We start from the raw sequence: 14,353 nt of genomic DNA on the forward strand, positions 1-14,353 counted from the left end.
CTGGCATCTTTAATTTCAACTCTGATCATTCCTGAACTAATCCCAGCTCAAACCATTTGCCCATCTAGTCCAGTATTGCCTGCTCAGACTGGCATCAGCTCTCCAGGGTCTCAAACAGAGGGTCTTCCCCATCACCTGCTGCCTGATTTTTGAAACTGGAGGTGCTGGGGATTTGAACTCGGGGCCTCCTGCATGCATGCCACGTTCTCTACCCCCGAGCTACGATACAGGGGCTTGGTTTGAATGACCTTTGAGCACCCTTAGAATCCCACAATTCTATGATTCTATAAAAACTCCCATATCACGGTATTGCCATTAGTACTTGCTATCCAACTTTAAATGGTCTTACCTTGTGGTAAAAGAACATCAATCAACCATTCACTGTGATCCCTTAAAAGGAAAGGAAAGAATCAGAGTAGTTTATGATGTGTTTTCCCTACCACCACCACCAAAATAAAATAAAATAAAATAAAATATGAAAAAGCCATTTTTAAACTGCGCAGGCTGGGCTCCTCCTGATTATGGATAGTATCTATCTCTGTAATTTTTACTTCTGAACTGGACTACTTTGTCACATTGCATTTATCGCACATTACCGCTGTACTGATGTCAGGTCTGCTATGTTCTACCCATTTTTTTGCAGCTTATATTGAAAATTCTCAATTAGATGAAGAAATACAGAGCACCTTTGACTATCCTCAGATGGCTACGGGTGTGATCCCAACATAAAAAGAGAACAAACAGCTCCACCATCTAATTCGCTTGTTCCTGCTTAAAAGCCAGACCTCCTAGCAAATTTAATTATTTTCACTTCAGGTTTAAATCAAAGATGACTTCAACACCAAGGTGACTTCTATAAAATTAAATTACCTTTTTTCCCCTCCTGCAAATGGCCTCGCTGTGATGCCAAGGCTGCTATAAAGCAGCAGGCAAAAATAAGAAGTGCACCTTATGGTCTAATTTTTAGTAAATGTGCATTTCTTTGCCCTAAATTTTTATTATTATTGGACTCTGAAACTAAGGGAAAACGCTATCAAAGCGGTGAAGCCACGGTATGTTTTAAAATGTGCTTCTCTAAACCGCAACCCGCCAAACTGAACGGCAACCACTGTTACGATTTTATTACACTATAAAAATGCTCCCTTCTAAATGTCTCGCGGAAGGCAATAACAACGCCTTGTTGAGATGGAAAGTCGTGTTATCCCTTCCCTGTAATAACTGATGCATGGAGAAGAATTACATGATTTTGTGCCAAAGTTTATAACCTAATCCTGTACAGCCAAGATTGGGTGCTAGATAGATTACTGCAATGCTCTCTGCGTGGGGCTGCCCTTGAGGTTGGTCCAGAAGGTGCAGTTAGTGTGAAATGCAGTACTTTGAATGCTCACTGGGGCTAACATGTTATGCTGCTGCTCAAAGAATTGCACTGGCTGCCAGCTGGCTACCAGGTTTTAAGGTGCTAGTTCTGATGTATAATGTCTTCTACAGCTTGGGACTAGGATACCTGAAATATTTTCTCACCCCTTATCTCATTCACTGCACTCTAAAGATAAGGGCCTCCCACAGGTACAGAGGAACCTCAGTTTTTGAGCGTCTCGGAAGCCCAACTTTTCAGAACCTGAAAACCCGGAAGTGATTGCTTCCGTTTTTGAACGCGTCTCGGAAGTCGAACGGCTTCCAAGGCACGTTTCTCAATTTTCACCATTGAAACTGCCGACAGCCCTTTGCGCCTCAGTTGTCGAATGTTTCAGAAGCCGAACGGTCTTCCGGAATCGATTATGTTCGACAACCAAGGTTCCAATGTACCATCTTATCAGGCGGTCTCCTCTATACAATATCGGAATTGGGCACCTACACTTTGGAATTTCGCCACACACAGACCCCGTTATATATTTAATAAATAAATGAAATGCCAGGTTTAGATGTGAGGAAGCCATACCAGTCCCCCTCAGAGCCAAACTAGATGTGCTGCCCTGCACACAACATTTTAGGGCTTGATTTAGATTGGGACTATGGTATGCAGGTAAGTTTTTTATTAAAAAAAACCTCTCTGCCCCTGCTGCAGTCCTTTTTTCAGACCTCACGCCTCTGTTTCAAAAGGCAAAGGGAATATTGTCCCCCACCAAGCTCCAAAATCAGAAGTGACCTGAGCGATTTCTTGTGGGTATAGGTTTCCATCGGAACAACTTGCTTTTCCCAGTTTGCCGTCGCTCATCCTGAACCAAAAATCCTTCCTTGCAACATCCGGCGAATCCTTTTTCTCCCTCTCCAAAGTAAACTGAGCTGTTTTGCAATCAGGAGACAGCAACTTCCGGCAGCAAGAGTGGAACTGCCTCCAAACAAATCATTTCCTGTGATGCCACACGAACTTGGGTGTCTAATAAATCAGACCGGATTGGTTTACCATGCTCAATCATCAAATAGCATTTGCACTTACTTGCAAACGTGCCCTGATTTATTCTGATTTCTAGAAGTTTCAGTACTTAACCATTCAGCTTAAGAGAAAGCTATGTGCCTTTTGCTTTTGACTTAATTCAGGTTCCAGAGTTTTTGCATAGCTTTTTAGGATAGTTTTCTCAAGTTCACCATGATTCTTTGGGTTTGGTCGGCCTCTCTTAAGTCTACCCACCCTGCAATCCTCTGGCTGCATTCTTCACAAAGGTAGAGAGGGGGTGGTTTATCACCCAAAGCCACAGACAAGGAAGGATCTATGCACATCTGAAACACACAGGAAGGACAGAATCAGTTTCTCTCCAGAAATGTGCTCTAGTCACATGTGCTCTAGTCTAACACAAATCCCCTGCAAGTGACCAAAAAAAAACCACCTCATTGCTTCCACTGACGAAAGGGAATCTGTGTTCATGAGCCTCAAGCCTCTTTCAGGCCATTCTTACCAACTTTCTTTGTGCTTAGGTATGGAAAAGGCTCATCAATTAAGATGGCACAGGTGAGCTGAATGTTTTGTTTGGGATGTTGGCATGCAATAACGTATTAATGTTTGCAGAGCTCTCTGTGGAGAAAAATCAGTCACAAACTAAGCAGAGCTTCTGCACAAACAAGATTTGGGGTGGACAAGAATAGAAAAGGCTGTTAAACTATAATATTAAGAGAGAACCGGATCCGCTTGTTTCTGAACTGAAATGTGGAAGCAACTTACTGGATGGAAGGGATGTGAGTAGGCTCTTTTAGAGCACGAGAGTCATTCAGGGTCATTGTTAACCCCTGATATGTAACTGCTCAGGAATCACAGGTTATGCCCTGATATCAGCATAGGAAATGGGTGGTACTACTCATGGTTGGGGGAGCTCAACACAGGGACGTCAGTTTGTTCTGCTCTAATTACCGTGAGATCATACATTCAGCTCTGCTCAAATGCTATCATATCCACTCAGAGCTATTAAAGGTAAAGGTACCCCCTGACCATTAGGTCCAGTCGTGGACGACTCTGGGGTTGCGTGCTCATCTCGCTTTACAGGCCAAGGGAGCCGGCGTTTGTCCGCAGACAGCTTCTGGGGCATGTGGCCAGCCTGACTAAGCCGCTTCTGGCTAACCAGAGCAGTGCACAGAAACGCCGTTTACCTTCCCGTCGGAGCGGTACCTATTTATCTACTTGCATTTTGATGTGCTTTCGAGCTGTAAGGTTGGCAGGAGCTGGGACCGAACAATGGGAGCTCACCCCGTCACGGGGATTCAAACCGCTGACCTTCTGATCAGCAAGCCCTAGGCTCTGTGGTTTAGACCACAGCACCACCCGTGTCCCCATATCTGACAATTAGGACCAAACAAATTTATACTCCTAACATGCAGTGAGTGACCATGTACTAGGCACAGGGGGAAATATTTATTGGAACCACAGCGCATGGAGAGAGGAGGGTTGACTCTTCCCTTTCCTGCTGTGATGATCCTGACAAAAATCCCCCTCCCAGTACAGCAAATAACATGGTCGGGCGGGAGGAACCTCCCTGCAGCATGGAGGGCACTTTTTGTTGGCATCACAGATGCCAAAGGGAGGATTAAACTTCTCCTCCCCATGCACTGCAGTTCTGGTGAAAATTCCCGCCCCCCACAATGGTTTGTATTAATTTTCTTATTTAAAAATTCCATTACATGCACACTGACAATGTCCTCAGCATAATATGTAGTTTAACCCTTCATCCTGAGCTATCTGAGGAATGAAGATACTACCCAGGAACACCAAACCTAAACTGGGGAGTGGTTTTTACCAGTATTCTGCTGTCAAAAGTACAGTACAGAATGCAATGTACTTTTTAGGTTTACAGCTGCCCAGCACTGCAGTCCTGTAGCTGAAGAATGGAAACAGTGGCTCAAAGACAGATAACATCTGTTCCAACAGGCAGGACTATCCTATACAGGAAGAGGGGCCAATTTAGGGCCACCTTTTCTTGGTCACACTCTGTTCCTGGCACAGTAAGGCCTCTGATCCTCTATAAATAAAGTGTATACATTCCAGGTAGTCCAATGTACAAGGGGCATGGAAAGCAATGTGTCTCTTCGAGGGGAGGCAACTTGTCTCTGGGTGCAGAATTATAGCAGGATTAAGAAGAAATCCCTGTTCCAGGGGCAAACTAGAGAAAAGTTTCTAACCAATTGAACAGTAGGGATACAGGGGTTGCTGTAGGGTTTGGTTATGTTTGGCAATGTCATGGTTTGAATAGAAGCTATTTTGGAGATGCGGCCGTCCCTTCATTTGTTCACTCTTAATGACAGATAACCCCACTATTCCAGCAACTGCTGGGACATCATTAGCCCCTCAGTGGGCACAGTCTAAGGGGTGCATAAGTGTCCATTACCTTCACTGCTGGCTTGTTAATGGCATTATGGCATTCAATGTGCTGACAGTGTATGGGATTCCATGCTGAAAAACAAAACCATCACTGATGAACACACATAAGTTTATTGATGAGCTAAATATGGGTCAGATACAATGCTGAGAGACCATTACTACCAGCTGTACTCATTTCAGGTGATGATATTTTGTTTCAGGTTCAGGTTGAGATACTGAACACCAGTTTAGAATTATTTTTACTCTCGAGTTCTGGTGTCAGCTCTGGCAACTACCGAGTTGAGGGGCACTGAGAGTGCATGCCTGCATTATGGATCCAGGTTCAGTGATCAGCACGTCCATTTAAATGCTAACAGGCTGCCTGCAGAAAAGAATTCTGCCTGGGAACCTAGAGAGGCATTAAATACACTGAACTCGATGAGAATCTCCCTCTATTCTAATGCTGGGAAGTCTTGTTTATAATTCTGCATATACAGTAAAATATATTTCTACGGCTAGTTCGCACAGTCATATTCATCACTTGACTTCTGCAGCATGTGCTTGCTTGCTTGGCTGGAGGAATGGGCCATTGCAGAGTTAAGGCAGAACTGGCTGTGTTCACACGTCGCAATAATGAGCTGTAATGAATTTCAATGAACTTTGTGCTCACCTGCTTCTTCCTCCTCTCTCTTCCTCTTGCATAGCCACTAGAAGGACCCTGGAAGCTTTTGCTTCCGCTTCTGCTTAACGATGGTTTGTTGCATTCCTGGAGCAACAAACTGGTTTATAGTTAGTTTAAAGCAAGTTAGCTCCAAGCCATGGTTTCTGAGGCTGGCATGTTTAAACTAACCATATTTCCAGCTCAGGAGCATTGTGGCTGAACAAAAACAGAAGCAGAAGCTTCTGAGCTGCTCCTCCTGTCAAAATGTGATGGGGAGCATCACACAAGCCAGAAGCTGACCTGCAGCTCATTCTAGCTCATACGTGACTTGCGATCGGGCCATAGAGAACCCACAATATGTCTGCTGTAGCACAAGCCTTCCCAGCTTCACAATTTGAGTGGCTGGCATGTATACTAGCACGCTGAAAGCTGGTTCAGTTATCAGACTTTTCCCTCCCAATCTCCATGATTCAGGTGAGCTGTTCCCCCTTTTAAAGAAATGTTTAAAAGAATAGCACACGTGAACTTGCCCCTACATGAGAACAAAGAGAGAGTGCAGAAGCGGAGCAGAGAAGCCAAGAAAGACATTTCCCTTACCCTCCTGGAATCCAAACAAGTTACAGAAAAGATATCAAGAGGGGAATTCACACAGCGGCAGATTGACAGGTGTCATGCCTGACCTACTGCACAACTCAGCAATTTCATTATAGAATCATAGAATTCGAAGGTGCCCAATGGATCACCTCATCCAGCCCTCTGCCCTGAAAGAGAACCTCCTAAGTCTAAAGTATATCTGAGAGATATCTGAAAAAACACTGAGGGAATACCTTGGGATCGCATTCCAACACTGAACTCTTTTTCTAGTCAAGAAACTGTCACCTACTTTACTTTTTAAATTACCAGGAACACGTTAACCCAGAAACACCTTGCTGCATGTAAGCATTTACTACACAGTTCTGCGAACACACTGCATTATACACAATAGTTAGAAGTGAATGTGTCGATTCGGGGGTGGGAACCATCCATCTCTTCAGCATCCACAACAATACTGTGTTAGGCTTCAGCATCCAGCTCTAAGATACAGCTGGGCTGAGCATCACTTACCTGTATACTGCAGTCCTCGGTATTCGCTTATTGCCCCGGGTGGTTTTAAGTTGGGCCAGTAGTGGAAAAGCATTTGTACGGCCGGTGGTTTTACTTGAGAAGGACCATATGCTATTACGTAGAGCAAATCCTAAAAGAGAAACAGGGCTGTCGGTTGAATTTCAGAAGGCATCACAGGGGCAGAATGCAGAAAAGCGTGTGCATTTTGGCGCATCTTTGAAGGCCTGCACTTTGGCTGCAATCCTATACCTGCTCACTTGAACTCAGTGGCTCTTACTACTGAGTAGACCATGCCTAGGATTGTGATGTTTGGCAGCAGTCTTGGGCACTACACACTTACCTGGGAGCAAGCCCAATTGAACTCAACTGGGGCTTACTTCCAAGTAACCAGGATTGCAACGACTGCCTCAAAACACCTGCGTCTGTTTTGTTTTGTATTTTATTTTATTAGCTGCCCTGTGTTCTCCTTGGGATATTTATATGGAGTGAATTCTCAGCGGTGGTGCCAAAACTTAAGAATCCCCTTCCTGTTGACATCCACAGAATTTCCTACTCTGCTTGCTCTGAGGCAGGTTCAAAAGATTCATTTCAACCATCTTTAAACGCGTAATTATATGCTGCACAGTTCTAACTGCAGCAGCTATTAGCTATTTTATCCTTTTTAGTTTAGTTTTGTAGTTTGTCTTGGTGGTGGCTGCAGTGTGAACAAGAATGGGCAAAGCTTTCAGTTTCTCATTTTTCTAATCTTAAATTAAGTTCACATTGGTTTGTGAGCTTTTTTTTTTTTTAAGCCATCGTGAAAATTCATGCACATTTTTGTGTTCGCTTTCCCTACTATATACATTTTTGCAAGCTGTTTCCTGATATGTAATGGATTTTTGCACATTTATGTGCACCCTTTTTGCTGATATATGTATTTTGCTCTCATTTGGGGTGGAGGACTGCATTGCAAAATTCAGAGAAGTAAAAACTTTCAAAAGGATAGTTGCGATTTGGTCTGCATTTTGTTTTCCCCTGTGTGAATTAGGTAGGTCCACATTAAAATGAGAGCTGAACAAATGTCTTGCCCATCACTAATTGCAAACCACTTATTAATTGAAAACAGGGCTGCTGAAGACTGAACAAACTAGAAAAAAAGACAATCGGATGTAGTAAAGTAATCCAAGTTAAAGAAAACATCCAGGCAGGGTTGGTTCAAGGCATTTTGCTGCCTGAGGCAGAAGAGCACATACTCCCCTCTGCACAGACAATAGAGGTGCATCCTATATTGTATTTATTCCATTTAATTATTACTCAATTTTCAGAACCAAGCTCCCATGAAGCAATTCAGGCTTCATACACACCATACACTTAAAGCATATTACTCCCTGTACCAATTAATCCTGGGAACTGTAGTTTAACCCCTCACAAAGCTACAATTTCCAGCACCCTTAAAAAACTACAGTTCCCGTGATTCTTTGGTCATGTGCTTTAAATGTATGGTATGCAGCCAGAAAGAGAAATAAAACAATAGAACTTCAGAAAGCATATGAAGCACCAAACAGACACAGGTGAACAGATGCATAAGGTCACCAGCATCGTTCTCTTTAAGGAAAGGCAAGTTATCCATGACTGGCTAAGTTATTTAGGCACTGCAAACAGAAAATTCTGCAAATTCTGGCTGTAGAAATGCAAAATGAAATAGCCATCAATTTACTGCCCCTCTCATAAGAACAAAAATCACATTTCTAAGTAAACTTCCACACTCTGCCTAATGGTAGGGCCAGTCCTGAATACAGGCCTCCAGTAGCCACAAAAATTGGACCCAGCAATGACCAACTATGTTGCTGCAAAGGCCAGAAAGCCAAACTTCCTATCCCATACTCTGGGTTCTAGCAGGGTTCCCCAAAGGTGGATCTTCAGCTGTTTGGGGACTACAGTTCCCATCATCCCTGACCACTGGTCCTGCTAGCTAGGGATGGTGGGCATTGTAGTCCAAAAACAGCTGGAGAACCAAGTTTGGGAAACCTTGTTCTAGACAATGTTGCTGGCTCCTGAATTTTGCAAACCACAAAACAAAGCAACATTCTAGCCCTCTATGAATATGTGTTGTTTTGAACTGATTTGGTTTAAAGAAACAAAAAGACTGCATCAATGCTATTTCCCCCAGTGGGAAATATACCATGAAACATACCATGAAGAAGGATTCCACCTAGGGTGCAGGAGGGAATGGCATGCACAAATGCATATTGCAATACGGTCCTTCAGGAAATGAATCAGACATGTACATTTTCCCAACTGATTTGGTCATTTACTAGGATTTCAATGTTAAAATAGAGCATTGTTCATTCTATTCTTTTTGTAAAACATATTTGGTCCCGCACTTACTTTCCAAACTTCTTGTTTGTACTTCATAAGGCATTCCAGTAACTGACAATGGTACACTGGAAGAGAAAAAGCAGACTCATTGAAATACGAAATGAAGGAACGAAATTGCTTTGTAACATTCTGATTGTCTTAATTCATAGCTGCCAGTTCAAAGCCTGCATAGCAAATGGGTAGCAATAGCAGTTTCTACGTCTGGTTAGGGTGATCATGGAATTGTCCAATTCCCTGCAATGCAGGAATCACAGCTGAAGAATCCCTGACAAACAGCCATCCAACGTCTGTTTAAAAACCTCCATTGAAAGAGAGCCCCCACCACATTCCAATCAGCATCCCTTACATGGATTCAGGAAGTCAATTCAAATGTTCATCAAGCTCACATGATACAGTCCTCATGAGCCTGTATCAGAACCCACGTGGGAGAATGCATGTGTGAATGTGCTCCCCGTGACTCAGCATGCCTGTATGCAGAAAACTTACTGGGTTAGATCCAGACTTGGTCATGCTTAGCGCTGAACCACTGAAATGGGTTTTAGCTGTTTCCTTGACTGCTTTGTGTGTACACTGCTTTGAAAACAACTGAGGAAATGTGATTTTAAAGAAAGTTTGCAGTACAGATATTCTATAACTCGTAAGTTTAGTAAAAGATGTATATGATACCTTACTTTCTTTTTTATAATTCGTTCCACTTTTTTATACATCACAATCATATAAGATATATTGTTTGTCTGTTTATTTTGACGCCACTGTTGACCTCCCAGAAGGAGCCTGGGGTGGCAAACTCTGAAGTGGTAAAACAATACAATGAAAATAAAGCGAAAAAGTATTTTAAAATATCTAAAAGCATCCATGCTGTGTACAGACTGCTAAATTTAAAGTTGATACACATAACACAGCCAAAATTATAACAAATAGGTAACAAAAAGCAGTATGTTCACCTAAGTTCACAGAAATACAATATGGGTAACCTTCAAGAGAAGATTTGTTGAAACAACTGGGTTTTCAGATGGTGCAGCCAGCCTAACCTCAGTGGTCAAAGAAATCTCAGGAGCGCCACACTGAATGCTCCATTTCTGATTGATGAAGACACGATGTAACCACAAACCCATCACATGTGCCTCAGTTGCAGATTATAAAAATCAGATGGAGGTACAAAAGTTGAGGCAGTCCTTTAAATACACTGGTCCCAAGTGGTTTCGGGCTTTAAACACTGGTAATAACATTTTGAACTTGGCTCGGTAACAAATTGGCAGCCACATCTTGGACACCCACACCTGACTCAGATGTTGTGGAGAAACAGAGCAGGGCGTCATCAGCATACTGATGGCACTCCCCCCCCCCAAAAAAAACCTCCTAATATCTGCTCCCAATTCCTTCATATAGATGTTAAATAAAATCGGGTTGCCATACATCTGGCATGATGGACTTAGTGTCCAGAGGAAATTTGGGAAATTGGCCAAATGTCTGGATTTTTGAAGTCTTCCCAACAACTGGATTTGGGGGCCAAAGAGAATTCTGCCAGTGTTCCTCTTTGGATGCAAACATGTAGGTAGGACTGGAACCATTGTAAAACAGTGCCCTAAATTCAGCTAAGTCCAAGCCAACTTAAAAGGAAAATAAAAACCTTAAGAACAGAGTATTAGGAAACTTGGCCAACTCATTTCCTAAATATTTTGAAACTGCTTTTAAAGGATCTGGTGCCAGTCATCTTTTTAACAATAGCAGTGCCATAATAGGTGTGCCACAAGGAAAAAGTCAACAGGTGAAGCCCATGCATGAGTGCACAGTGTATCTATGCCACAAGAGAGATAGGTTCACCAGCTGTTATTTGCTAGGTACAGTGTTGGGTTTTTTTAAAGGTGGCAGATATACCTCACACAGAATAACTGCATATATTTATCAGATCCAGCATGACTGCTCCTATCTTTCTCATTGCAATCAACTTATGAGACTGTAGGAGGCATAATTTGCCCTTCTATAAGGAGGATTCATTAGGAAACTTACCAAAGTGCAGGATATGAAGCAATCAACACATTCGTCTCTAAATTTAATGTGAAACTTCAGTGTTCCTTAATTATCACTAAGGCAGTTGTGGGGTTTTGTTTAGTTTTAAAAAAAATCTGATGCTGTTTAATTTTCTGGTGTTAAAATAGAACTTATAGAACTGGTTCAAAGTCTCCAACACTGGGATCCAAATGTACTTTTGCAACACTGTGAAATTAATTATCACCAAAATAGCTGCTTCCGGCACTAGACTCAGACATTCTCATGGGGCTGTTTTCAGTTCTTTTGCAAAATAAGAACACAGCGAGAGGGATTAAGAACTGGTTGAGAAGAAATTCATGTAGTGTTAGCTTTCCAGTAGTAAAGGGACCCCTGACCATTAGTGACCGACTCTGGGGTTGCGGCGCTCATCTTGCTTTATTGGCCGAGGGAGCTGGCGTACAACTTCCGGATCATGTGGCCAACATGACTAAGCCGCTTCTGGTGAGCGCCGTTTGCTTCCCACTGGAGCAGTACCTATTTATCTACTTGCACTTTGACGTGCTTTTGAACTGCTAGGTTGGCAGGAGCAGGGACTGAGCAACGGGAGCTCACCCCGTTGCGGGGATTCGAACCGCCAACCTTCTGTCTGGCAAGTCCTAGGCTCTCTTGTTTAACCCACAGCGCCACCCGCATCCCAGTAGCTTCCCAGTAGCTCTGTTCAAAAAACGTTTTTCACCGTTTCCATGTTTTAAACGTTATGTGATTAATGTCCAGGAAGAATGACAGATGAACAAACAGTCAGAAAAACCAGTACATACCAGGGTTGGATGTGTACTGCATGGCAATCATCAGCATTGAAGATGCAGAAAGATTAACATGAGCAGGTACTCCCTCTCTTCTTGAGGAGCCCACTTCAAAGAAAACAAACAAGGTATTAGTAGCAAGCAATGCAAATTTGCCTATTATTCTAAGCAATTCATCCAAATATTGAATTTCTAACTATTCAGTTAAACTGACACTACAAGCATGATATCTTCTGGAAGGTTATCCCAATACATCTTACTGCAGTATTCTAGAGCTCTTGTTTTCTGCATACAGTGGTACCTCAGGTTACAGATGCTTCAGGTTACAGACTCCGCTAACCCAGAAATAGTGCTTCGGGTTAAGAACTTTGCTTCAGGATGAGAACAGAAATCGTGCTCCAGCGGCACGGCAGCAGCAGGAGGCCCCATTAGCTAAAGTGGTGCTTCAGGTTAAGAACAGTTTCAGGTTAAGAACGGACCTCCGGAACAAATTAAGTTCTTAATCCGAGGTACCACTGTAGTTTGTATAGCCAAAGACTCCTCCCTGACTCACATTTGCCTGGTTTGCACGTACCACGAAGCCAATTATCACGTCATGAGAATGAGCAATCGTGCAGATCCGTCCACCTAAATGAGACTTGCTATGAACATTGGGAGATTCAGGGCCAATAAAAGGAATCACAGAATTGTAGAGTTGGGAGGGACCCCAAGGGTCATATCGTCCAATTCCCTGCAATGCAGGAATCTCAGCTAAAGCATCCATGACAGATGGCCATCCAACCTCTGCTTAAAAACCTCCAAGGAAGGAGTGTCCACAACCTCTCGAGGGAGACCACTTCACTGTTGAACAGCTCTTACTGTCAGAAAGTTCTTCCATATCTTTAGTCAGAATCTCCTTCCTTGTAACTTGAAGCCATTGGTTCAGGTCCTACCCTCCAGAGCAGGAGAAAACAAGCTTGCTCCATCTTCCATATGACAGCCCTTGAGATATTTGAAGATGACTATCATATAGGATTGCAGCTGTCATGAGCTGTACAACTGCCTGCATCATCACCACAGTAGCTGGGCACTTGGCAACAACGTTCATGGAAATTCATTTGGAATTACCAAAAAAAAAGCAAGATTAAAAGCAAAAAAGAAAAGAAAAAAGGATGATGATAAGGAAAGAGGCTTCAGGTTCCATACTTAACTTTGTCGAATATTACAAATTGTATTAATTGGTTAGCAGATCAGACAATAGAATAATGTTCAGATATTTCAAAACCGGAGCAAAATATTATAGGCATCCCACTATATAAATTACTTTGGAGTAATAAAAAGCTTTGCTAAAGATCTGGGATCGATATAAAAGATCGCTACATCTAAGCCCATCCCTACCTGAATCGTTAACAGACAGGATAAAAGGAAGCGAGAGGATGGATTTTCAAATGTGGAATAACAATAACTTATTTAGGTTTAAAGATATTGTGCTTCAGGAATCAATGATTTCAGAAAGCAGCTGCAGTGCAGAAATTCCCAGCTGGTTTGAATATTTTCAGATAAGATCTTCAGTGCAGAGATGTCTTGGAGATCAAGTGCAATCAAAAGAGCTTCTGAAACACTAATTGTAAAAAACCAATAGCGTTTGGATATTAATTGAGCATCCACCAGTCTTTCGCTTCTGGGAACCATCTCCATAAAATGCAAAATAAACTGGAACTTGCCTTTTCCAATTGCTGTGAGCTGGAGAGGCTTTGGCTATGTGGCCATAGAAAACAGTTCTGCATATCAAAGGAGGCGGGGACTCAGCAAATGAGCTAATCTAATCATGAGCAGCTCGTGATTTAATATACGCTAAAATGGCATTGTATCTCAGATAGCATTCTTCTCCTGAAGAAATCAGACTCCACACAAACTCTAAAACTGACCCAGGAAATGGTTGTGATGTATTCTGCTTGTAAAAATTAAGACTGTAACCCTATACTTGGCTTTCCTGGAAGTTCTAATTGTTTGTTTTTGCTTCTGTGTAGACTTGAATAGGATTGCACTGTGAAATTCTGAAATAGGCATGCTCCAATGGTATATTATTGAAAATACAAAACACACAAAGGCATCAAAAGCAGAACTAAGAGGAAAGAAATAAAACAGATATTGTATTCAAAGATAAATATCAATCAAGAGGCATTATTATTATTATTATTATTATTATTATTATCCTGGAAATAGGGTGGGTCCTGAAAACACAAGACCCAGGTTCAAAGGCCAGGGTAAATAGGCATGTTTTAATCCACCAAGCATAATACAAATACAAAGGTAGATGCATAATGGTCAGAGAAGAAAAATGAAATACCTCTTCCCATCATCTTACATGCACGAGTTAATGTTGACTATTGTTTTTTGGAGAACTATTCCATAAGTAAGAGGAAAATGTAGACATGGAGCCAAGAGAGGGCAGAAAATGTAGTATTCCACTATTATTAGCGTACTGATTCAGTGACAGATTGAAAAGCATTTATAAACTACTTAATATTCTATTCTCAATCTTGTATACAATAGTTTAAAAGTTATTGAAACAAAAATACATCCAAAAACCAATAAAACAGCATTATGAAAACACGCAATTGCATATAAAAGCAAATGAAACAAAAATTCAGGGAATTTAAGCAGATAAAG

At 42.1% G+C, this 14,353-nt stretch overlaps 1 protein-coding gene across 7 annotated transcripts in view; it reads right to left on the reverse strand.

The window, feature by feature from the left end:
- UNC79 (unc-79 homolog, NALCN channel complex subunit) overlaps positions 1 to 14,353 on the reverse strand; it is a 122,733-nt gene that overhangs the window by 86,775 nt on the left and 21,605 nt on the right. For 6 of the 7 annotated variants that reach the window (XM_081908080.1, XM_081908077.1, XM_081908079.1 and 3 more), the window contains 6 exons: positions 11,717 to 11,809; positions 8,916 to 8,971; positions 6,549 to 6,678; positions 4,812 to 4,876; positions 2,630 to 2,718; positions 350 to 390 (listed from right to left, as the gene is read on the reverse strand). In XM_081908080.1, the coding sequence (XP_081764206.1) occupies positions 350 to 390; positions 2,630 to 2,718; positions 4,812 to 4,876; positions 6,549 to 6,678; positions 8,916 to 8,971; positions 11,717 to 11,809 (474 nt within the window). The remainder of the gene's footprint in view (positions 1 to 349; positions 391 to 2,629; positions 2,719 to 4,811; positions 4,877 to 6,548; positions 6,679 to 8,915; positions 8,972 to 11,716; positions 11,810 to 14,353) is intronic. The other variant, XM_081908081.1, reaches the window with a different exon arrangement.

Source organism: Podarcis melisellensis (assembly GCF_964234715.1).
Source record: "Podarcis melisellensis genome assembly, chromosome: 1".
Classification (NCBI taxonomy): domain Eukaryota; kingdom Metazoa; phylum Chordata; class Lepidosauria; order Squamata; family Lacertidae; genus Podarcis; species Podarcis melisellensis.